The 27,714-nt window shown below is 36.0% G+C and overlaps 1 protein-coding gene across 3 annotated transcripts in view; it reads left to right on the top strand.

The window, feature by feature from the left end:
- Positions 1 to 27,714, top strand: part of Caf1-55 (chromatin assembly factor 1 p55 subunit) — a 406,164-nt gene that overhangs the window by 220,195 nt on the left and 158,255 nt on the right. For all 3 annotated transcript variants that reach the window (XM_090369421.1, XM_090369420.1, XM_090369424.1), the window contains one exon: positions 7,038 to 7,092. In XM_090369421.1, the coding sequence (XP_090225547.1) occupies positions 7,038 to 7,092 (55 nt within the window). The remainder of the gene's footprint in view (positions 1 to 7,037; positions 7,093 to 27,714) is intronic.

The following is a 27,714-nucleotide window of genomic DNA, read 5'->3' as shown; positions in this document are numbered from 1 at the left end:
GCACAAAAAGTTAAAATTTAATAAACCAAAACAGTAAATTTCCTTACATACATTGTATACCTAAATTCCATAAATCTCCCATAGGATTTAGATTTATTACTTCTTGTAGGAATAGCTATGCCAAGCTTCCACATCAAAAACTAAAGCCCTACTAAATATTATATTAAGCAAAATAGGTAAGTCTAGAATAATTCTCATTAACAGTCCAATATTAGAAAATTTAAATACTAACAATACAATAGAATATATAAATGCTTTCGACTTTAAAAATCTATTTACTAGTATTTCACACAACAGTTTAAAAACAGTGTTTATTAATTATTATAAAGAATATAAAAATATATTACCTTGCCAACAATTATTGGGATGACCTAATTAACTTATGTATATTCAACAGTTACATTTTTAATGGAAATAATATATACGAACAACATATAGGTATAGCTATGGGAGCTTGTAGTTCTTGTCTTGTCACCAACCTCTATCTGCATCATTTTGAATAAAACTTCAATATAAACTTAATACTTTACAGATATATCGATGATTTAATAGTGATAAATAAACCCAACTTTTTTACAGATGCTGTTATATACCAGATTTAGAGAGAGTGTACTAATAAATATAGTACAAAAAAATCTACATATCTAGATATAGATATCTACATAGATGATAAAACTTTATATACTAAAGTATACGAGGCGCCTCCGTAGCCAGGTGGGAAGGAGCAGCAGTGCGTAGCACACGCTTCTTGATTAGACCGGGGTTCGAGCCCGTCACCACCAAATACGGAGGATGCGGAAAGGTCATTCAGGGAATGACCACCGCATATCCCGGAGCAATATGGCCTTAGTTGCTAATGCTCCTAAAAACCAAATAACAACAACAACTAAAGTATACGATAAACGTAAAGAATTTGGTTTTAAATCAATAAACCTTACACACTGGCATTCTAAAATTTCTAAACGAAATTTATATCATAGTTTCTCAATGCATTAGACGGATTAAAATATGTAATAATGGCAATAATATTATAGAAATGCCCATAGAATTTAGGTCTAAGCCGATAATGGATTTCCAGATTATTTTATAGCTATAAACTTCATAAAGCCATTTCGATTGCTATTAACAAATGGCATAATAATATAAAACCAAACTACATTATAGCAAAAGTATTTTCTACATAAATAACATAAGTAACTTAATTTTAATATAAGCATTTCTATTACATTTAAGAATATTTATTAGTCATTTCTTGTACAAATGTATATAGTAGGCACTACCTTTTGAGCATGTAATATGTTGCTTACGCTCTTTGAAAAAGTTGTACCTATATTTGTTCCTAAGGTAGGAATTAATTTCATATTTAAATGGTATTTAACTTCATTCTTTTAAAAGATATCTTCATTACTATCACTACCTTTTCAGCATGTAACATGTAGCTTATGCTCTTTGAAAAAGTTGTACCTATATTTGTTCCTAAGATAGGAATTAATTTCATATTTAAATGGTATTTAATTTCATCTTTTAAAAGATTTCTTCATACTATATGGTAAAATATATAGTGTTTTTTTTTTTTTTTTTTTTTTCCCTATTGAGAGCCACTATTCATTTTCACTGGATCTTCTCTAAACAATTCAACTGTAATTTAAGATTATTAGTTAGTTCAATAATCTTTTCCAAAAAAATTCAGAAAGTGCTGCTGCTTTTGGTTTAATATTATTTATTTAATTTAATTAGTTGGTCCTTTAGACTTCAGAACTGCGAGGGTGCTGGTGTCACTAATTGTTTGGGTATATAGTAACCTGTGCCCAACTTTTTCATTCTTTCATGTAGAACAGTTCAATGTGTTAAGCAGTTGTTAACTACTGAATTATTTATTGGTCATTCTAAATTATCTATTCTTTATTTTATTTTATTATTTATTCAGTATAGAACATATACCATTTTGTGTAATGGGATAATTCATGATAAAACAGTTATTAATTGGGTATTAGGAATTAGTCATTCCTCTAATTTTCTATATTATTCTATATTTCATCATTATCTTTATCTATTTAACACCATAAGGTGTCCTCTTATAGACATACCAGGATCCCTTACTAAAGGGTCGGGCAGTTACGCTCCCGGTTAAATTATGGTTACGCTCCCATGTACAATTATATAAGTGCTTTTTTTCTTTACTTTTCGCTTTTTACTATCTAACCCTAATTTTTCATACCTCAAGATCTATTAGAGTAATTCGAGGAAATTGAGGTACTATAACTATACTTATCCCTACTTTCTCCTTATGTTAGCTATAGCCTGCTTTTGTATAAATAAAAAATAAATACTACAACAGAAATTGAAAATTATAGTTGGTCTCCTTTTTTCTTATTTCCTTTTCTATATATTCGAAGATATCTGTCGGGCTAAATGTTATCTTGCCTGTTTGCTACTAAATTGTAACAAAATTTGGACACTGATAAACAGATATCTCCATTAATTATTGTTAGGATATATTGGGAGGGTTAGCCCTTGAAAGTCCCTTTCAATGTATCTCTACACCAATAATTAACTACATAATCATCATCATTGTATATATATTTAGATTTTATTACTAATTATATGTTTATATCCAGGGTTTGGCCTTATTGCCTACTGTAAGCTGTATACTATTGTGTTCATATACATGTTCAGCATCTGTATAGTACTTATTGTGCTTTTACTATAATAACTAGATTACAGACTGACGTAATGTACAATCTGCTATTGATGGCATTAATCTGATCCAGCTAATAACTTTTATATTCATTCCTATTGTTTATATATAAACAATAGGAATAGGAATACACAATAGGAATGAATATAAATGTTATTAGCTGGATCAGATTAATGCCATCAATAGCAGATTCTGCGTTACGTCAGTCTGTAATCTAGTTATTATAGTAAAAACACAATAAGTATTATACAGATGCTGAACATGTATATGAACACAGCAGTATACAGCTTACAATGCCATAAGGCCTACAAGGCCAAACCCTGGAAATAAATCTATAATTAGTAATAAAATATAAATATATAATACAATGATGATTATGTAGTTAACTATTGGTTAACACCTATTGGTTAACTACATAATGTAGTTAACCAATAGGTGTAGAGATACATTGAAAGGGACTTTTTCAAGGGTTAACCCTCTCAATATATCCTATCGATAATTAACACAGCTATCTGTTTCTGATTGCCATCTGCTTGTCTGCGTTATAATTTAGTAGCAAACAGGCAAGATAGCATTTACCCTGACAGATACCTTCGAAACGAATATATAGAAAAAGGAAATAAGAAAAAAGAAGGCCAACTATAATTTTCAATTTCTGTTGTGGTATTATTTTTTTATTTATACAAAAGCAGGCTATATCTAACATAAGGAGAAAGGATGTAGGGATAAGTATAGTAATAGATATATATATATATAGACACGGATTCCTCGTCATCTGAGGATAATTGGTTCCAGAGAATTCCACTTAAAATGAATCCACTTAAAACGGGGACTAATTTTTTGTAATGTGTATTATGTACTTGTGCATAGTAAAAATTGGATTGAAGGAACTGAAAAAGGAGACATTTTTTATTAGACATTTTTTATTGAAACTGAAAAATGAAACAAAATATTTTATTACAAAATTTTTTATTGGAACTGAAAAATTAGACAATTATTTTAGTAGACATTTTTTTATTATAATGTTTGGAACATTGTAAATTTAATTGAAGTTATACTATTTTTCAGTTTTATTAATAAAGAATGAATCCAGAGTTTGGTTTTTTTTTTTTTTGCCGAATTTTTTCAGATAAAATTATGTCGTAGCATTAGTTGTCTTTAACTTTGCGCTTCACTTTTGCTGCATGATCATGAAGAGGGTCATTCTCATAAAAATATTCAAGTGCTTGGTCAATTTTCTCAATGGCTTCCTTTAATTCTTTAATTTTCAAATTTTTATTCTTTGATGATTTAATCGCATCATCATTTCTGGCTTCCTCTTCTTCTATGGATAGTATTATCATTAGTAGCGGCATATGATGCAAGAAAGCAAGCTTAAAAAAAAAAAAAAATCCCTTCCCATTTTGCTGATCCGTTCATTCCAAAAGTTTGTCTAGTTCTGCCTTGAATTTATTTAAGCTATCAACTTCCACAACAACAGATTCAAGTTGGTCCAGCAATAAACTACCCACTGGCTAAAGGCAAACATCTGCACATCTATTCTATAACTGTCTTTCCTCAGTTTGAATCAATCCCCCCCCTCAGGTTTGTAATCTGAGCAAGAGGAAGACTCCCATCAGCATTGAGCCTGCTCAATCCATTCAAGGCCTTATACACCTCAGTCAGATTGCCTTGCAGGTGCCTAGTCTCCAGAAGTTGCAATTTGCAGAACTTAAGCATTTCTTCATAAGAGCATCGTTTTTTTTTCCCTTCACCAGTCTTGTTGCCCTTCTCCGTATTCGTTCTAGCAACTTTACATACTTCCTAAAATGAATCTTGCAGACCTGTATGAAGTACTCAGGGTGTGGCCTACCCATTGCCTTATACAAGGGGATAATCACCTCCTTATCTATGCTCACAAAATTCCTGTATATCATTGACAAACACCATGACCTACTCTGGCAGCCTGTCTGCACTGCTCAAAAAACTTCATATCTGATTGCACAATTACCCCCAGGTCTCTTTTATTCTCCACTACCCATGAGTATAACACCACCCAGTTGGTACATTTCTCTGGGGTTACTGCTACCCATATGCAGTACGTATTTGCATTTGTCAATGTTAAACTTCAGTTGACACTTCTCATTCCATCTACCCAACTTTTCCAGAACCTGTTGTAGCAGAATACTGTCAGTACTGTTATTATCAACCCTTAGAACTTTTGTATATCTGCAAACTTTGACATTAAGCTTGATATAACCTCATCAATATCATTGATAAATATACAAAACAACAATGGGCCCAACACCGAACCCTTGAGGGACACCACTAATAACATTAGGCCACTTAGAGCAGTACCCATTGATTACTACTCTGTCTTCTCCCACTCAACCATCCTTTTATCCATTGTAGCAACTTTCCCTTAATGCCATATTGCTCCAATTTGTACAGTAGTCTTTCATATGCAAAGTATCAAAAGCTTTCCTGAAATCCAAGTATATGATATCAAAATTATTTTTTGCATCCAGTACCTTTGTGACCACATCATAGTATCCAATTAAATTGGTTAGACAAGACTTCCCCTTGACAAACCCATGCTGTGTGTGAATTATTACTGTTGTCTTGTCTAGATGATCCAGCAATGCTTCTTTAAGCCAGTGACTCCATTATTTTCCCTGGAACAGAAGTCAAACTAACAGGTCTGTAATTACTCGTGTCACACTTTGATCCCTCTTTGTTAATATATATATATTTATAATACAAATTATATATATATATATATATATACAGTATATAATTTTATTCTTTATATAGAGGTACTAATTAAACATCAATTATAGATCACCACAAAATTAAAAAGATACTGTACACCTTTTTATAATGAAATAAACATATAAATTAAAAAATAATAGGTTTAAGTAATTTAAACCCAAATTACGTGGCACCCCAGTTGAAAACCACTGGTATAATGGAACATATGAAAGTGTAGTAAAATTTCCATTATAAAAATGACCTTTTAGAGAGATACATAGCTTAGTTATATAGCGAAAATTTCAAGGTCTTGGAATGAATTACCCAAAAAAAAAAAAAAGTGCTATTTTGTGGGTTCACATTACGATATTTAAACATACTTACATAAGCAATTATAAACAGGTAGTAAACTCCATCTTCTTGTATTTGAGAAAATACTGATAGCTGGAATTGTGTGGTTTTTTATGTTATTTTGGTGAAATGTGTTTCCCCCTTTACTGAAATCTTCAATCGTATAAAAAACAAATAAATTTTATGAATCTTCTCTTCATTCTGTTTTTTTTTTTTTTTTTTCTTTCTTTTCTTTAAGCTTTGTAAACTTGTTACTCCATGTGAATTGTGTTAGTTGCAATTTGTGTGTTCCGTTAAAAAATGCTTATGCATGCAATCGTGAAATTTATAATTAAAAGAGAAGATTATCTTGGAAACAAACGCCTCTTGAAACATTTCTGAAGAAGACGATTCCTTGTGCAACAAAACAACGAGATCCGAGCTAATAATTAGTGATCAATGAGTGTGCATTTATTCGATGATGATGGTGAAAAATAAACATTCTTTAACATTTGTAAGTCGTAAATAATTTATCTATTATTATAATTTGCTTGATTTTACAGGCTACGCTTTCATTTCTTTGGATAAATCAATCATTGTTTAAACATAAACTAATTAGCTAACTAATTTCATTGTTGAGAACGTAAACCCTTATGTTTATGGTAATTAAATTCCAGCTTTATGAGTGTACGCTAGGAACGAATTAATTCGTAAAGTTGAGATCTCTCTCTCTCTCTCTCTCTCTCTCTCTCTCTCTCTCTCTCTCTCTGTGTTGCTAGACTATAAACTTTTATCTATCAACAAATGAATTTTTGCTTAGCTTTGATTTGAAGCTGATCGTGATATTGGTTTCCTTTAGTTTTCTAATATTTAAGTGATAGTGATGCTGTATAATCCACCTTTATCATAAATTTCATATTATGCATTATTTTAATGAAGATTTAACTGTATAGATATGTACAGGGTATGCTCCTGATAGCCTATGCTTTCCATATGGCAGTGCAGTCAGCTGAACTTGTGTAGCATTCAAACATTCTTAATAATAACTGTTTAATGGACATAATGTTCTTCGGTTTTGAATTTCATTTTGTGGCTGCTTTTTTAATTATCTGTAACTTAACAGGTTATAAATATCCCTTAAATCTTAATTTGCAAGCCAATATAATCTGATGCTGCGATTGATTTCCTTTTTTTTTTTTTTTTTTTCTATTCTAAGATTACAATCTTATTACAATATGCTCATCATGCTTTTTTTTTTTTTTTTTTTTTTGTGTTTCAGATCCAAGTGGTGAGTGCAGCCCAGATTTAAGGTTACGGGGTCACCAGAAGGAAGGGTGAGCACAAATTGTTCTCTTAAGTGTATTGAATTGGGCTACAATTATTATTGAAACACTATTTATGTATAGAAAATGTCATTTGATTGATCCTAACTGTCGGGGAAAAATTTACAACCAGGAAAATTAACATTTTTTCACTGATTTTAAAAATTAACCTGAAACAAATGGTAGAATTACCTTTTTCTTAGTAATGTGACACCCTGAACAGGTAGACAAATACCAAAAATTCCATTGTAAATAGTTCCTTTGTCTGAAGAGAGAACTGCACATAGGTTTAAATTATACAGTACACACACAATATTAATTAATTAATAAGACTCATTCCAAAGATAACTGAACTTCAATGTGCACGAAGGACATCATTGAGTGCAGATCTAATGAATCATACTGTAATACATTTGATTGCACACCTGACCAAAAAAAAATATGTAATTTTGCTTATTCAGAGGATGGGGGAAAGAAGGTCACCCCTGCCAACTTTAAATATTTGTAGGCAGAATAATTTTAGAAACTGGAAGAAGACAGCGACAACTGCAGATTGTTTTTATATTAGTACCATGCTTTACTGCTATGTTATCACTTTCTGTAATGATGCTAGTCAGTAGATATAATCCTATACGAAACCCGAATAACAAAAATCCATTGGTATTAGTTTGGGGATCCGTACAACCAATCCAGTTGAGTGTTTTTTTTTTTTTTTTTTTTTTTTCAAAAAACAATATAAAAGAAAAATGGGCCTTAAAAAAAAAAAAAAAAAAAGTCTTTCTTTGAGCACATTTGTTTACACATTTACTTTCAAGTTGTGATGTACATGTTCAAAAGACTCACCTGGTTTTTCAGTGTGGCTATGTTAATGCAAACATTGTCTGTGTTAACATAGCCACTAACATAAAATGTGGATAAATTACTGAGTGCAACCAATATGGCCTTAGTTGCTAATGCTTCTAAAAACCAAATAACAACAACTGAGCACAATATAGGAGCTCGTCTATATCATCATGCCCTACCTGCATTTCCACGCAGAAATTGGCTGCTTCACTTTATCTTCATTTCTAATTGCTGCTCTGCTTGATAAGGGCTTCAGGTGCAACATTTCCAAATAGTTGTGGCAGGCTGATTTCATGACTTTTGGTTTCTGTACACATTTCTAGGTGACTCATCGACTCAGCTTCTAAAATATCTCACTATTTCCATCATTTAATTACTCTAACTTGTTCTGCCTGTTTTATTATTCGTAGTGGAAAATGATCCAAGAAAGCAAGCTTTATAAAGCATTAGAAAAGGAAAAAAAAAACATTACCTTTGCATCCTCTCAGTAATTTATCTAGTTCTTTCTTGAATTTAACTACCCACTTTCACAACAACAGATGAAGGCAAGCTTCTGCCAGTTACCCTGCAACTATCTTTCCTCAGTTTGAATATATGCCCCCCCCCCATATCTGTTGTCTCAACAAGAGGAAGGATGCCATTAGCATTGAGTTGCTCAACTCATTTAAGCCTTAAATACCTTGAACCAATCACCTTGCAGATGTCTAACCTCTACTGCTGCAATTTGCAAAACCTTTCTTCGTAGGATCACTTTTTTGTACTCTTCACCAATCTCATTGCCCTCCTCTGTACTCATTCCAGCAGGTCTACATCCTTCCTAAATTCAAGCTTCTAGACCTGTATGCAGAACTCAAGATGCAGCCTAACTATTGCCTTGTACAATGGTATAATCACCTCCTTATCCCTGCTAGCAAAATTCCTGTGTATCATTGACAAAATTCTGTGACCTGGCAGCCTGTCTACAGTTCTTCTTTTTCCACTTCCCTGAGTGTAGTACCACATAGTTGTTACATTAATGAGAAATTACTGCCACCCATATGGTAGTATCTTGTGAACAAAGGTTGCCCGCAGAGCTCAATCTTTGGCCCTTTCTTTAGGATGAATTTCTGGCCTTAGATCTGGGCCCAGTGGAAAGCCTAGCCTTTGCAGACAATTTCATTCTCCTTGTAAAAGGAAACACATGAGTAATTATAGAGCAAAGATCAAATGTCACCCTGGAGCAACTGCAAGAGTGGGCACAAATGCACTTGCTCAGAACATCACTGTACTTGGTGCATCATGGCCTTAGCTGCCCATGCACCATCGAAATCAGGATATCACCCGAAAAAAAACTAAATCCATTATTTTTAAAGCAAACCTAAGGTGACCCCAGCAAATTAAAATTAATGAAAAAAACGTAAAAAAGTTATCAAAACTTTATACGCAGGGGTTGTTTTCACTCAAAAATTAAATTCTTATTCCCATTTGGCATACTTGTAAAAAAAAAAGTGGGAAACTATGCAGTCATAATTACCAGGATCAGTTTGGCTAACTGGGGACTCAAAAGAAGGACCATGGCAATCACATACTAGGCAGTGTTCTTCATCACCTATGGAGCCAGCATGTGTTTTACCCAGCCATAGTCAGAAACAGGAACGAATTAGAGACAATTCAAAGAACAAACTTCTCACTGTCATTAGAGAATATTGCACTCTGAGAAAACCAGCACTGCAGGTGTTGGTCTGTGCCCACTTTACTTGGAAATAGCCAAAAATAGCCTTTGATGGCATTGGTTAGCCCTTTGGAAAAATAGCGTATGATGGCAATGGTTAGCCCTTTGGAAAAATAGCCTATGATGGCAATGGTTAGCCCAAAGCCATCAAAGTGGTATGCTCCTGGACTTTTCGCAACATTATTTTGACAAGGGATGGCTCCTAGAAGCTAAATTAACTTCCTTAGGGCTGACTGATGACCCGAACTGTACCTGTGGCAAATGTGAAGACTGGGTACATATTCTCTACAAATGTATAATTTATGGTATACCAAGAACTCAGTTAACATCAGAAATTGGTTCCCTACCCAGGGGACAATAACGTTTATTTATAGTAGAAGAAAAATAACTATAAAGCTTTCACAAGCATCACACAAAAAAAAAAAGTATTCGAAGTGCGAAGAAATATCCAGAGACTGGCCTTCCATCCCCCTCAAAGCAAAACAACAATCCACAGTCAGTGCCCATGCCCATGTCACTATGCCCAGATGATCATACTCTAAACTGTATCCAGCTCCCTGACAGATATCCAAATTTCATTAAACTGGATTGACTAGGGATCCCCCTCCTGGATCACCCTTCCCATAGTGGGGGACACGAGGTGCCCCACCCCAAATAAGTAAACATGTAAGGGAGGGAGATGTATAGGCAGCTTAGCTAAATAACATTAGTAAGGAAGCAGCAAGGATGCAGTGTAGAATGAAAGTAAAAGACTGAGTGAATGTGCTGGGCACGGATTAATAGAGTGAAATAAAATTGTGGTAAAAGGGAATGAATGTTAGGATTGGTGAAAGAGAGCCACCCACCAAGGGATAGTAACACATAGTTAACAACTATATATCTATTAGTATTAGAAATACTAACACCATCTCAACTATATACTAACAACACACACACACACCCCTCTTGGCTTGCAAGATCTGTAGCTGGGGCTGCACTTTAACTGATAAATATTTGTAAGTTTAAGTGCCTGGGGGAGAGCAGTGCAGTAAAAAAGAACTGAGTTAATGAGACAAATGCCAGCAGAATAAATGAGATTATGTCTGTGAATGTGAAAGGGCACAAACCACATATTGATTAATTTAAATATTTACTAAGCCTTAGCCCCTTAATCTTAATTATTAGATATTGTAAGTACAGTACGTACCATTGGTCTCTCCCCCACTTGAGTGAGAAACTATAAGAAAATATAAGAAAAAAACCCAAAAGCAGTATAAATAGTAACAAAAAAAAAAAAAAATTAAACCCAAAATGGGAGCAGAAAGTGAATGAGGATTGAATGGATAGAATTCAATAGTGGATGATATATAGCAGATAGCACCAACACTGGCACTACAACACAGGGACCCTTTTCCATGTGATCTTTCATGTGGAAAAGGACATCTTTACTACTGCCCTCTCTTTCTCTCTACCACTTTAACCCCCTCCTACTAATACCTTTATTTATTATTTTTTATTTAAGTCCTTTTATACTGCCTACTACCTGACCTTGCCTCCTCATGCCTTCTGTGTGAAAATACAGGCCCCTACGCTAAGAGGTCAGATAAACAACACAACCCCTCACTAATATTATGAACACTCATTAACTTACATAAATCTGGCCTTTACAGAGTTTGTATTCATCACATTGCCTGATGCGGTGTTCGGGGAACCCCCCAGAGCCAAACTACAATTAGCACTATATGCTATGGCAGTAACTTGCATTTGTCAATGTTTAAATTCAACTGCCATTTCTTAGCCGATTTGCTTAATTTTTCTGGATGTTGAGGCGCCTCCATATCCAGGTGGGCAGGAGCAGCAGCACATAGCACACGCTTCTTGATTAGACTGGGGTTCAAGCCCGTGACCACGAAATACGGAGGATTTGGAAAGGTCAGGGAATGACCACCGCATATCCCCAGAGCAATATGGCCTTGCACTCAGCCAGGCACTATAGCCAAGCACTCAATCCTGGGGAACTCCACTAATAAAATTAGTCCACAATGAGTGGTGTCCATTAATAACCACTTTTTCCCCGTCCACGATCACTTTATCTGTTGCAGTAACTAACCTTTAATACCATGCTGCTCCAATTTATACAGCAGTCTTTTATGTGTGTCAGAGGCTTTCCTGAAACTATAAGTATATGATGTAAAAATAATTTTTTGCATCCAGTTTCCTTGTTACTTCATCAGATTGGTCACAAAAGATGTCTCTTTACAAATCCACAATGTGATTCTGTGTAATTATATTTCTGTCTAGATAGTCCTCCATTTTTCTTTTCTTTCTTTCTTTTTTTTTTCTCCCCTACTGTCCTCTTATTGATCACAAATTCATTTAGCTTATTGTTAGAATTTGAAAAACTGCTGGCATCCACTTCCATAAAGAATTCCTCATTTTGAATGTATATGCAAAATACCTATTCAGTTTGTCAGTAATGTTTGTTAGTTGATGATCCTGACCAGGATCATCAACAGACAATCAATATCATGTGAACCCATGTGATCCAATCCTTTCTGTCTACTGTTAATACAAGCAAAGCAGTCTTTGCTGCTTTTCTTTGCCTTTGTACTCTGCCTTATCTTGCCTAACCATCTGTATCACCTGATAATTTAAATGCATTCCCTGCATTTTTCTTCTCTGCTACAAGTCTTGAGTTCATCTGACATCCATTTAGTTCTAAACCCTGAACAGTATTTCTTTGTTGGTAATAATTCTACAATTAATGCCCCCCATTTAAATTACATTTACTAACATCATTAGTTCATCCCATTCATGGAATTTAATGTGTGTGAGACCACTGTAGCCACTTTTATGAAATGCAAACTCTTCCCTTTTCTCTTGCCAGTGGTTATGCTTTTAAGTAACTCTCACAGCAGTACACTGTGATCACTGTCACAGAGTGACAGTGATCACACAGTTCCAGTCTTTTATGATGGATGGTCTTTTACCTGCAGATTCTTAATGCAAGAACTGCTGCTCATAATCAGGTCAAGAGTACTGCTTACACTTGTTGCTTCTCTAACATGCTGCTGTAGAAAACAGTCATCCACGAAATTGGCCAAAAGTGTGTGTTCATGTGTGTGAGAGATCTGAAAAATGCAACGTGCTTGTGGATCTCTCTTGAGCAGGACATGATCTAGCCAGGGAGCGACTGATATTTCTAAGTAACATCTGAAAAGTTAAAATCTCCCATTATAAGACATATAATTTACTTGTCCACTCTATTTCCCTTATATAATCATTCCATTCATTAGGCCTATAGTACAGTCCACTCAGTTTAGTTTTTCCAGTGCTTAATTCATACCAAACTGACTCAATATTGCACTGTCAAAAGAATGCACTGCATTAGATTTTATGTGCATTTTTCCTAAAAGCATAACCCATCCTTCCTTCCTATCCTGTGTGTCCTTTCTGTACACATTGTACTTCCCATATTCATATTCTGCATCTGTTCCATGTCTCTGAGATTACCTACAATGTCCCAATTGGATAACTTAAACGACGCTCCAGATTTATCAAATTTATTTACTGTGCTTTTAGCATTATTGTATATGCAAACATACATGCACCTGTTATTTCTCTTAGTTAACCTAGCACACACCACATATTTACTTGTTTCTTGATGACTCCACTCAATGAGAGGCACTTCCAGTAATGTTGCTGGTTATCCAGATTACTATCATGGGATCCAACACCCACAGCCACTAACATCAGAGGACTCTGTGTTTCCCGTGCACTGCTACCTGTGAAAAATTCAAGAAGAGCGATCTTGGTTGTTTGACTTTAACACTTTAACATCACTTGGGATTCAGCTGGGATTGGTCAGCTAGTGGGTTTATCTGCCAGGATCAACCATGTGAATGTCGTGGACCTGCCCTAATGGTCGGTGGAATAGGATTCAGGATGGTGGAATTGTGGGGATAATGTCTGGGTAGCCCTTGTTTCCCAGTCGCAATCACACTTATTTCTTTCTGGGTATTGGTTATCCAACTTGAGCTCCATGGTGTGTGAGGAGCCCGGGCGCTGAACAAATACAAAAAACCATAAATCCTAATTAAGCCGTTTCTTCTCGGGGCAACCAAGTTCCTAACTGAAACACAATGTTGGCCTCGATTATGTCACTAACTTCTTTTAAAAGACAGAAAAAAGAATCATATCAGGTCCAGCACCTCGTTACCTGATAAGTCACTCCACAAGTGAGAATTCCATAAGAAATGTCACCCTTCTTTATCCACAAGGGGTTTAGCTGGATCTCCTAAATCTGTCAAAGGTTTCACTCAGGCGACATACTTGTACAGACCAGAGGTGGCAAACATTCAAATCAGCTCCCACAAGCTACACCTATTGGGGAAATGCTGATCACAGTTGCCCCCTCCCAGCCACCACCACCACCACCAATAAGACACTGGTATTATCAATGAATGAAATTTCAGGATGTCTGAAGAGGAAATTTTTTCTGAATTAAAACAGCTGCAAGACAAATATTCGTCCATAGGGAAGAGAAACTTGTTCAAACTAGAAACCTCATCCTGACATTTAATTCACCAACTCTAATGAGATGAAAACTAGCTATATTAATTGTCTACTTCAGGGGTCCCGAAACTACGTGCCAGATCCAATCTGAAAAGAATTTTATCCTACCCACAGATATTTCAGCTAGTTTGCAAAAATTAATTTAAAACTTATATTAAATCACAATAAAATTTATGAAAAACACATTTTACAGATTATTTTAACATTTATCAGTTGATTAATAGCGTTGAAGCCTCTGTGTCGTCAGCTTAGTCTTGTTAGATATTAATTGTTATTTCCACTCAAAGCTATTCTTTGAAACATTAAACACAAATAATTAATAATGAATAATGTTAATCTTGACCCTGTAATGAATAGTAATACGCGTTAGTCAGTACTTAGGGATTTCCTAATCCCTTGCCAGCCTGCACACCAACCCTGATGTGCAGAGTATGGGAGCAAAGGTCACCCTAGGCTTCCAATACACAAGAATCCCGGAGCCAGGATACAACTTGGCACCAGTAGCATGGTCTGATGATTGGTATCTGTGAGATTCTGAACCAGCCTGCACATCAACCCTGATGTCCAGTGTATGGGAGTAAAGGACACCCACCCCTGGCTTCTACTATATAAGAATTCTGGATCCAGATAAAAACATGACACTATCCTATTGGTCAGTGGAGTTAATCCCTCTACTATAAATTAACGGGTGGCAGCCTGTATGCATATAAAGTTTCGGCAAGAGGAGGCTTTTGGCAGGAATAAATTTAATCTCTTTGTATTACCTTAGATTTCCTATTTTCTATGGTAACAATAATTCAAAACTTAATACTTTAAAATTGTAATTTGCAAACTGTAATTGTAACTGTAATGCTTATCTTTGGTGCCACTCTTATTTCTATGCAAAACGATATACAGGTGAACGTGCTAATTTGTTCCAGAAAAATGGAGCGCTAAGTGAATCTGCACTAAGCGAGCACCGAAATCGATTAAGGTAACATGTGTATTTGTGAGTTGTGTACATAGAAAATATTCTGCATTACATACCATATATAATTATATGGTCACTACTTAATGTATCAAAATTAAACTTAAAATTCCAATTAAAATCATGAAAAATGTGCCAATTTTTGGGTTGTACTTTGGTGCTCTTCCTGGTAAACTAAAAGAGGTATTAATTTTAAATCCCCCGCATTGTTACCACTCAACAATAAAGTCAACTGATCCTTCGCCACTTTGAAACCCGTCATGTTTTTTTCTTCTTTCAATATGAAACTTCTTTTAGGCATTCGTTCCCAAAACAACTTATTTAACAACTATATTAAAAACTTATTGAAAACTTTGTTAAACTTACGTTAAATACACACAAATTCCCTCATCTATAATATTAACAAGTTCATTTTTGAAAGTTTCGGCTCCTTGAAAAAAAAGTAAGCTTTCTTTTTTTTTTTTTTTAACATTTAGCTTATTTTTTTTTTTTTTTTTTTTTTTTTTATTTTTTTTTTTAAACCCCAAACACAAAAGGTATCAAAACCTATAGTACTTAGTACCGTGCATGGGTTGAAGGAGAAGTATGGGGGGAGGGGGGGTGCCGGAAACTTTGCCCTAGAGACTAAACATAGGTTTCACCACTTCAAGCCTCCAATAAGCAAAGTTGGTATTTCACCAGTTGATGAAAGTCATCTACCACCTACAGTTGAATTCTGCATTGGATATTATCTTCAATAAAATTAGTTAAAGTCTCTCCATTTCATTCCTAATAGCCGGCCTAGCCCAAGTTGCTTGCACTGGAACAGCTTTGGTCCAGTTGTCATAGAGATTGTCACAGACATTCTCTCAGATAGGCCAGACAAGCTATACTTGCTACCTGGGAGTCTAAAACGCTGATGGAACTGATATTCGGGTGACACTCAAGTCAAGTAGACCCAATTCTGGCAAAGTCCAGACGGTCTGTGACAGCCAAATCCTCTCCTTGCACCTTCAGGTTGGTGGGAGTGTTAGTAATCCTGGGTATAACCTCCATGCACAAGTACATGGTGGGTGACCACCCAGGTGTGAACCAATGTAAGCAGGGGTCGAGGTGTGGCACCGGCACCACATGGAGGAATGCCGCCCCTCTCTGTTACCAGGCAGTACTAGGTGGTAGATGACTCTCATCAACCGGTGCAATACCACCACTTTGCTTATTGGAGACTTGAAGAGGTGGAACCCATATTTAGTCTCTAGAGCTAAGTTCTGGTCAACCCTTCCCTATCTCTTCCATCATGCAGTATGATTGATGACTTTTCAGGTTATGATGAACATCGTGGCGAGATCCAATATTCTTTACATTTCGAGGGTACAGCTCTAAAACGGTGTTCGCAGGCCGGCCGCTAGTTAGTACACCAGACCGAATCTATTGGTAACTCTCTAGGAGGCTTCCAGATCAGCTAGTGTATAATCTTGCCACCTCTACTCTGCCAGATAGTGACTGGAGGGAGTCCAAGTAGTGGTATGAGGGTAGCATTGTCGAGGCCACGTTATGTCAAGGATCTGGGTATATTCTTACCATGTGTATGCCATATCCAAAAATTTCATTACTTCATACAGCATGTCCCACCCACTTTTTCTTACTATTGAATACACCTTGAGTTGCTAACTAATAGAGCAAGCTTATCTGCGAAAGGATCTAAACCTCCCAAGCACTTCCTAATTCATTTCACAAATATACGTGGTCTCAATTCTAATCTCAACGATGTCTATTTCCACTTGTGGTCTGCCAAACCCCATGTACTTTTTCTGACAGAATCTCAGGTATCGGTTGAGTCAACTAGTGCCCATCTCAGATGCCAAATTATTCGCTGTATGATTCCTTTCGCCTCAAAGGTGGTACTTGTGCATATGTGCGTTCTGATATTCCCTGTGAGAGACTTGGCAATTTGGAATCCCCATTCTTTGATCTTCTCTGGCTTAAAATCTCTCTACCTCATTGTGTAAAATTCATCTGTTGTCTCTACCGTTCTCCCAACTCCACTAATCACTTGGAACTCTTTGACTTCCTCTCTTTACAAATTGACTTTCTCCAGTTCAACTTTCCTAACAGTGAGGTAATTTTCCTTTGTGATTTTAATGTTCACAACTCCAGCTGGCTTCCATTTTCTAGTCACACCGATCCTGCTGGTCGAGATGCTGAGGCTTTTGTAATTACTAAGGACCTGGCACAGATTGTTCATTGATCCAGAGAATACCAGACAATCCTAATCATACAGCCAATACGCTTGATCTTTTTCTCACAAACAACCCTTCTAAGTAGTCGGTCGAAGTGAGAGGTCCTTTAGGCACTTCAGATCACAACTTGGTGATTGTCTCTTCTCCAATGGAACCTTTATCTCATGGCTATTCCCAACCTTGTGTTGTTTGGCATTACAAGAATACAAAATGGGATGACCTGAGAGACTTCTTTTCCCTGTTTGGATTACTGTTTCAAAACTTCTGATGTCAACGTTTGCTCAGATCGTGTCAGTGAAATTATTCTTGCAGGAATGGGATCCTTTATCCCACACTCCACTTTAAAATCTCGTCCTGTATCTAAACCTTGCTTTTCCAATAAATGTGCTAAGGCTGTTCAAGAGAAGAATGTTGCATATCATAATTGGCTCAAGAAATTTATTATAGTAATTGGCTCATTTCTCATTCTACAGTTTCATTTTCTGCCTACACCAAAGCTCGCAACAATTGTAAAGCAATTATTAATCAGTCCAAACTAGAGTTTGAACAGTAGAAAACTTGCTTCTTGAGCTAATGGTAGCCGAGCATTCTGGTCTCTTGCCAAAGCTATTGGCCGCAACTTTTGCCCATCTCTGCTCCCACCTCTGTCCAAACTAGATGGTTCTGTTGACATTTCAGCCATGGATAAAGCTGACCTGCTTGCATCCCATTTTTCTTCCAAATCATGTATTAATGATCTTAGTAAAACACCGCCCACCATTCCCAACACACTCCATTCAATGCCCCCTGTGGTCTTCGTCAAAAGGATTTTGAAAAATCTTGATGCTAAGAAAGCTCCAGGTCCTGATGGTATTTCTCCACTTGTTCTCAAAACCTATGCTCCTGAACTTACTCCTATTCTTTGCCACCATTTTTCACTTTCTTATTCCAAAGGTGTTTTTCCTTCTGCTTCGAAATTTGCTCATATCCAGCCAGTTTCTAAAAAGGGTGACAGATCCCTCCCATCCAATTATCGTCGCATTTCAGTTACTTCTACTCTTTCTAAAGTAATGGAGAAATCAATTAACCACCAACTCTTAAACTACCTAGAAACCTTCCGTCTGATCAACGATCACCAGTATGGATTCCGTCAGTGTCGATCCACTGATGATATTCTGGCTTATGTTACCCATTTATGGACTAATTCAATGGAAAGGTTCGGTGAAACACAAGTAGTCACTCTTGACATCTCAAAGGCTTTCGATCGTGTTTGGCCCAAAGGTCTTCTAAACAAGCTTCCATCTTATGGTTTGCCACTGTTTTTAGTAATTGGTTATCCAGTTTTCTCTCCGATCGTCACTGAGGGTGATGGTAGATGGCTTTCTGTCTTCTAACTTCTCCACTAATGCCAGTGCACCCCAAGGTTCAGTTCTTTCCCCCACTCTTTTTCTCTTGTATATTGATGACCTTCTTCCATTGACTGGAAATCCTATCCATAGTTTTGCCGATGATAGCACATTGCATTCCACTTTCCATTTTGAGAAACCTTGTCCTGCTCAGTCAGCTTGAACTTCTCAAAAATCTGCTACCAATTCCTTAAATGCCGATCTTTAGCTAATTCTCCAGTGGAGCAAAGACAACTTAGTTGATTTCAACCCTTCTAAAACTCAGTCTTGTCTTATCTTGCAAAAAGGATTCTTCTGCTCCTCTGCTTATCTTTTGTGACACTCCGATTTCTAGGCAAAATGATATATCTCTTTTGGGGATTACCCTGACTTCTAATCTCTCTTGCCACAAGCACATTACAAATATTGCTTCCTCTGCATCTAAAAAACTTGGTTTTCTCTTTCACTCTCGGCGTTACTTTTCTTCTAAACAGCTGCCCACTCTGTATAAATCGCAAATCCCCCCTGCCATGGAATATTGTTCCCTCACCTGGGGTGGTGCCCCCAAAGCCTCTCTCTGGCTTTTTGATTTCATTTAGAAGAGGGCAGTTAGGTTAATTAATGATTCATCTCTAACAGAGACTGTCCACTCGCTGTCTCATAGACGTACTGTTTCTGGTGCATGCCTCTTCTACAGATATTTCCATGGGCACTGTTCTTCTGAATTGGCTTTTATAATTCCCACTCTCTCTTTCAAAACAGTCCGAACACGTGCCGCCACCAGCCAACATCCATTTACTGTCCAACTCCAAACCACGGAACCAACTTTTCATCTTCCTCGTTTATTCATTCAACTGCCATTTTCTGGAACAACCTTCCTTCATACATATTTCATGAAAATTATAGTCTACAGAAATTAAAGTCCAGTGTCAACAAATATCTACTTTCGTCTTCTCAACCTCCAACCCAAGCACAGTACTAAGTACTATAGGTTCTAATACCTCTCATGTTTGTGGTTTACATATAAAAAAAAAAAAAAAAAAAAACTGGAACAGTTGTCTTTCCCACTGCTAAAATTAATTCTTTATTTTTTTATAATTGTTCTTTACAGTCTTACCCACTTGTCGTTGACCGGAATCGATTCAATTCACGACATCTAATTTAGTTTTCAAATTCAGTCTTTTTCTTACGTTTGTAGTCTTCATACTGCATCCAGATGTTGTTGCTTTTTCATTCTTATCCGCCATTATTAACTCTTCGAAAATATAACTGCGTTGGTTGCATTAATTATAATACAATGTTTGAGTAAACTGTCTGTTATGCCCGATGTCTAATATTGTACTGAGTGATGACTAGACTTCGGATAAATGCATATAACCCAAATATTACAAGCAATATATGTGATCATTTTTTGAAATGTTGATCTCGGAACTACATAACAAGTCACTGTACCGCAATTAAATTAGCATGGGAAAAATTTCACTGAGTGTGGGAAACTTTAATGCTGTTTTGCTATTCATTTTCCAGCTATCGACTGCATCAAAAGAAACAATTTCGTTGCATATGCCAAAAATGCAATATGTAAAAGAGCTTTATAGTGATTTGTGACACTGTTATAGTAAATCAGCTTAACAAATATTGCTTCCTCTGCATCTAAACAATTTGGTTTTCTCTTTCGCTCTCAGCATTACTTTTCTTCCAAACAGCTGTTCACTCTTTACAAATCACAAATCCGCCCTTCCACGGAATATTGTTCTCACATCTGGGGCGGTGTCCCCAAAACTGCTCTCAGGCTTCTCGTTTCCATTCTGAAGAGGCAGTTAGGTTAATTAATGACCCCTCTCTAACAGAGTCTCTCTACCCTTGCTGCCTCACAGATGTACTGTTTCTGCTGCATGCCTTTTCTACAGATACTTCCATGGGCACTGTTCTTCTGGATTGTTTTCTATAATTCCTGCTCTCTCTCTCTTCTTTTAGAACAGGCCAAACATGTTCCACCACCAGCGAACATCCATTTACTGTCCAACTTCAAACTCACAGAACCGAATTTTCATCTTCTTCATTTAATCATTCAACTGCCATTTTCTGGACCAACTTTCCTTCATACGTATTTCCTGAAAATTACAGTTCACAGAAGTTCATGTCTAATGTCAACAAATATCTTCTTTCGTCTTCTCAACCTCCAATCCAAGCACGGTACTAAGTGCTATAGGTTCTAATCCCTCTCGTTTGGGATTTTCATAAAAAAAAAAAAAAAAAAAAAAAAAATCCTGAAATATTCAAATTTCTAGCCCTTTCTGTTCTCCTGACAACGTAGGCTGATGATGGGTATTGGTAAGATACCCGAAACATCACCTTATTAAACTATATTATAATAGTGTAGTTTATTAGGCAAACAGCCTAATAAACCATATTATTAATTTCACATGATATAAGAGTGATATGAATATAGGTAGTTTTAAATTTTACGAGTTGTTCCTAACGCAGGCTCGTAAAGCGTGAATTTATTTACAATAGAAATAGGGGTTATGTTATCAACAATGAAATTAGTTAGCTAAATAGTTTGTTTAAACATGGTTGATTGATCCAAAGAAATGAAAACGTAACCTGTAAAATCAGGCAAATTATTTTTTTTTAGCATTAGTAGAGGCATTTGATGCAAGAAAGCAAGCTTATGCAGCATCAGCCAAAAAAAAAAAAAAAACCCACTTCCACTTCACCCCTCTGTTCGTTCAAAATACCTGTCCAACTGAGCCTTAAACTTATTTAGGCTATCAACCTCCACCACAAGGGATGGTATCTATCATAACTTGTATCTATCATAGGCTTCTGTGTCATGTGTTAATTTGTAAGTATCCCATGCATTTTTCTTCTCTGCCATATGCCTCATTAGTTCATCTGACATCCATTTTGGCCTAAACTTTGAACAATATTTCTTAGTTGGTATGTAAAGCCTAGTAGCTTCCAAGATAAGTTCTTTGAATGCTTCCCATTTTGAATTTGCTGTTGGTAACATCATCAGTTGGTCCCACTGTATAGAATTTAAATACTGTCTCAGTCCATCGTAGTCGCCTTTACGGAAGCAATAACCCTTCCCTTTACCCCTAATGGTAGTTACCTCTTTGAGTAAATCCCACTTCAGCACACTGTGATCACTGCCACCTAGTGGTTCATTTATCTGCAGATTCTTAATGCATGAAGAATCACTGCTGATAATCAAATCAAGAGTATTACTCCCTCTAGTTGCCTCCCGAACATGCTGATGTAGAAAACAATCATCCAATAAATCCACAAAAGCCCTGCTAGTGTGTGAGTAACCAGCCCCCAAATTCCAGTCAATATCTGGGAAATTAAAATCTCCCATTATATGACTCTCTGATTTACTGGCCCACTCTATTTCCCTGTACAGTTCCTTATTATACTCATCAGAGTCATTAGGCCTATAGCAAACTCCTACTCTCAATTTTGATCTCCCAATGCTTATGTCACACCAAACTGACTCAACACTACACTGTCCGGCGATGTCGACTGGCTTCACTTCCTTGGTTTTTATGTGTTTCTTAACTAATAGCATAACCCCTCCCCTTCCTATCCTTTCTGTAGACGTTGTACTCCCCAAATTGCAGTTCTGCATCCCTAATATCTGTGTGACACCACGTCTCTGATATCCCAACAATATCTGCCTTCGATGTTTTGAGCAATACCTCAAATTCATCAAATTTATTTACTAAACTCCTAGCATTAGTGTACATGCAAGTATACCTGCACCTGTTTCTATTCTTAGCTACCCTAACACAACCCATGTGTTTACTTGTACTGCAATGGCTCCTAGCAGTCTCTGAAATACCATGCATCTTGTTTTTCAGGCTTCTGCTCATTCTAATAGAAGCAGTGCAAGAATCTCTTTCACCTCTGCCAGTGGCTACTGTCAATCTATTGGTCTTTGTCTCCCCCCAAGCTAGCAGTTTTCCGACCCACCTAACACTGCCTCGATAGCATCAGCAAATATTCTTGCAAATTATAATAATAGAGAAATTATTTATGACTTACAAATGTTAAAGAATGTTTATTCTTCATCATCATCGTCATCAACTAAATATGCACGTTGATCACTCATTATTGGTTTGGCACTTGTTGGTTTATTGCACAGTGAGTTTTGTTCTTCAGAAATGCTTCAAGAGGCGTTTATTTCCAAGATAATCTTCTCTTTTCTTTATAAATTTTAATAGCATGCATAAGCATTTTTAAACGGAACGCACAAATTTGCAAATAACACAAATTGCGTGGTGTAACAAGTTTACGAAGTTTTAAAAAAAAAAAAAAAGGATGAAGAGAAGATTCTGAAAATTTATTTATGTTTTTGTATACAATTAAAGATTTTAGTAAAGGGAAAACACGTATCACCATCATGACGTAAAAACCCATGCAATTCCATCTATCGGTATTTTCACAAATGCAATAACATTGAATTTACTACCCATTTTATGATTGCTTGCTGTAACAGAAAAGTCGAATAAACTGGAAAGTGAAAATTGTTCTTATTGTTTTATGGTCATGACTTCCAGAAATGTGCTTTAGAAAAATATCACAAAGCTGATCAAAATTGGTTCTTATAACATATGTTAACGATGAAATTGTAGTTGTTTAATGATTTGAATTGGTAACTGATATAATTTATACTATGAAAACGACTTTTGGGAGTTATATAGCGAAAATTTGAACTTCCGAGGTCGTGGAATGAATTACCAAAAAACAATATGTTATTGGGTTCACATTACGATATTTTCAAGATACAATGGTAACAGATTAATATCGTAAAACGTGGTAAATTGTATTTTATAGCTACGCGCATGGTTTGAAATGCAGTATTTATGAATGTTTAACATTCATTTTTTGCAGTTAATGTTCATATTTTCGATTTTCTTGAATTATAGGGGTGCCACGTAATTTGGGTTTAAGTTACTTAAAGCTATTATTATTATTAAATATATGTATTTATTTCATTATAAAAGGGTGCACAGTATCTTTTTTATTTTGTGGTGATCTATAATTCATGTTTGCTTAGTACCTCCATATAAAGAATGAAATTATATACTGTATATATATATATATATATATATAATTTGTTCTGTGAAATGTACTTTTTATAATTATATTATTATAATAAGTATCATATAACATACAGCAGGCCCCTGTTATAATGCTTTGCTTTATGCTTATTCGCTATAACGCTGTTCTTATATTATAACCCGTATCTGACTAGAACGCTGTCACAGATCACTATAACGCTCTTTTACAGATTGCATTTTTGGCATATTTAGCGGAATCGTTTCATTAGATGGGAGTCGATAGCTTGAAAATGAATAGCAAAACAGCATTAAAACATTTCCCACGCTCAGTGAAATTTTCTCGCCCCCTAATTTAATTGCAGTACAGTCACTCGTTACGTTGTTCCGAGATCAACATTTTAAGAAATGATCAAGTATATTGTTTGTAATATTTGCATTATATGCATTTATCCGAAGTCTAGTCATCACTCAGTACAGTATTAGACTTCATGCATCACGGACAGTTTACTTGAACATTGTATCGTAATTAATGCAACGAAAGCAGTTACATTTTCGAAGAGTTAATAATGGCCGAAAAGAATGAAAAAGCAACTTCTGGGCGCAGTACGAAGACTATAAATGTAAGAAAAAGACTGAATTTGAAAATTAAATTAGACGTTTTGAAGCGAATCGATTTCCGTTAACGACAAGCGGATTTGTGCCATAATTTAGGACTTGCAAGTTTAATTGTAAGAACAATTATAAAAAAATAAAAAATTAATTTTATTTTGTGGATTAATTGGATGATTGTTTTCTATAGCAGCATGTTAGAGAGGCAACAATAGGGAGTAACACTCTTGATCTGATTATCAGCATTGATTATTCGTGCATTAGGAATCTACAAATAAAGGAACCACTAGGTGGTAGTGATTACAGTGTACTGATGTGGGAATTACTTAAAAATGTAACTGCAATCAGGGGTAATGGGAAGGGTTTTTGCTTTCGTAAAGGTGACTACAGTGGTCTCAGATTTTTTAACTTCTATATAGTGGAGCCAACTGATGATTTGAGCAACAGCAAATTCTAAATGGGAAGCATTCAAGGAATTAATTTTGGAAGCTACTAGGCTTTTTGTTCCAACTAAGAAATACTGTTCTGTGTTTAGGCACAAATGAATGTCAGATGAACAAATGAGACTCGTGGCAGAGAAGAAACATGCACGGGATGCACATAAATTGTTAAGCGAAAATTATGTTGTCCAGGAACCAGTTAGCCCATGAATTCTGTCCTTTAAGTGTACCATAGTAGTATTATGAAAGTAAGGGTTTTCATTTGCCTTCAAATTTTTCTTTTGCAAGCAAAAACGTACCACTAGTGCTTTTGCAGGGCCTTGAGGTCGTCAGTATTTCACTGGAATCCATGACAATTCGACTGTAAGAATTGAGCAACCATTTTGTCATGATGGGTCTACAGGTGCCTTCTGGAGTGCTTAGGGATTACTTTTCTCAGTCATGGATTTATCTCTTGTAAGGAAGTAAAGATGCTGTCCTTTGTCCATTTCCCCTTCCACAAACTGAATTATCTGATACCTCCTCCTCATGCTATTTTTTTTTTTTTTTTTTTATAGTTGGCAATAGACTTCTTTTGTTATTGGCAGAGCTGATATTGGAGTGGCAGCTGATTGATTTCTCTGTCCAGGTTTTTGTGTGCTTAACAGGTAGTATGCAATGGGAGTGGGTCATTTCAGGCTGAGTTCCGATGGAACATCTCCCTGGTCCAATCTGAGTGTAGGTAGGGTTTTTTTTTTTTTTTTGGGAGCATTAGCAACTAAGGCCATATTGCTCCGGGAATATGCGGTAGTCATTCCCTGACCTTTCCGCATCCTCCGTATTTGGTGGTGACGGGCTCGAACCCCTGTCTAATCAAGAAGTGTGTGTTACGCACTGCTGCTCCTTCCCAACTGGCTACGGAGGTGCCTGTGTAGGTAGGGAGGTAGGTTTGTTTGTATTTACTGTTCACTGTTCTTGTCTCCTTAAGTGATATATTCAGCTCTGCCTTAAGTCAGTGAATTTCTTTTTCTTCTTTCCACCTTTGGCATGCTCGGGACTAAGATGGGTGTTCTCCTTGGGCAGTTAATGTAAGTGGGTTCAGATATGTAGTTGAAAATGACATTGTTAAAAACTTTGTTCATTTAAGCTCTAAAGTTTATCAAACTCTAGTCTTGCAAGTTTTAAGTTTTGAAAGAAAAGAAATGAACCTTTGCATGAAGAATTCTTGATTATTCTAACTGGATTTTTCATTATATTTATTATGAAATATGTAAAAATAAATTCTAAATAATGATTAACGACATGCTTTAACATGTTTCTATAAATCTATAAAATCATGAAAAAAAAAACACTAAAAATAATATAATGAAACCTAGAAACACTTGTCACTAGGAAACACTCTGTATGGTGTATCAGCTGTAACATTTAACATACATACAACACTACTGATTTGAAAATAAGTTGCTTTTTTATACCATTCTTTCTGTTCAAATTGTGAGATTTCCGCCAGAAACAGATCTTAATTTTATTCACTATCAGTAATTTGGAATTGTTTGGATCAAACTCAGTATTGTCAATGGATATAGCCGTCCTTCAGATAATGCATAGATTCACTGCTAGCTCACATTGCAGTCGCTACATGATATGCTATAAATTATCCCAATTTTTTTCATTACTAGTATAGGGTTTTTAAAGGATAATACGCGGTTTGTGTACGGCCCTTTAAAAACTGTGCACACTGTATTAACACAGTATAAATATAACTATGCAAAATTCTGGCAATACCATGAGACATCCTGAGATCAAGGGAGAAAGCAGGCATACCGGATGCTCAATTCAAGTCTAATTTGGAGGGTGTGTGTGATTAGAGGCATATCTAGATTTTCAGTGCCCTTGGCAAATTCGTGGCTATGCGCCTTTTTGCGATAATCAGTAAAATCATAATAAATAACAAGTACAGTCGGACATCTGTTTAACAAACTTTGTTATAGCGAATTTTTTTATTTCATTTTATGGAAATGAAAATTTTCTTTATTCATATAATGAAGAAAATTTTCCATATAACGACTGCATTACGAGACTTAACTGAGTACACATCATTCACACCCATTGCCTTCAAGCAAGCAATAGTGCTGTTGTTATTAACCAAATTAAAAGATAAAGAGATTACCATCTTCAACTCATGGAACCTGTAAAACCTATCCAACTACCTGTCCCACATACCAAGAAGTAGAGCTGGTCAACTATTTTCTGTGTATCCATAGCCAGTGGGCAGACCAAGGTGTATTAAACATTCAGACAATAGGTTCTGGTCAACCTTCTGTTGTAAGCACTCTGTTAGAGATTTAGAAGATAGTGGATTTCCTTTATCCAGACAAGCGGTCATTTATTGTTTCGTGGAAGGCCTTTCATCAAGCACAATATGAGATACAGAGTAAATGATGCCTCCCACACTACTATCGTAGTTTTTTCTTAAGAGTTATCTATGGTGTATCCACACCGATATTATATAGATATAAAACTTTTACTCTTAACATTATGCCTTGTTGCATTTAGTTGTTTTAAATTACACTAAACCCCCACTATTCGCGGTATCTGTATTCGCGGTTTCGCGTATTCGCGGTCGCTGATTTAAACCTAAAAAAATTTGAATTTTAAAGCGCCATGAACAAAACATGGGCGTGGCTAAAATCATTTTGCCTAGTCCACAGAGTAGTACAGTCAGTCGTCGTATAACACGTGTTTGCGCTACCCGAATTCGATCATACACGATTTATAAACAGGGGAACGATATCTTATATAACACGAACCGAATTCGCTTATGCACGATTCGCCTTTGTGATTACAAGAAATGGCAGTCGGACAGGAATCACCCCAAC

This window comes from Mastigoproctus giganteus, chromosome 3, assembly GCF_048544385.1.
Source record: "Mastigoproctus giganteus isolate SK-2022 chromosome 3, ASM4854438v1, whole genome shotgun sequence".
NCBI classification, from domain to species: Eukaryota; Metazoa; Arthropoda; class Arachnida; order Uropygi; family Thelyphonidae; genus Mastigoproctus; species Mastigoproctus giganteus.
This window is presented reverse-complemented; position numbering and strand designations above follow the sequence as displayed.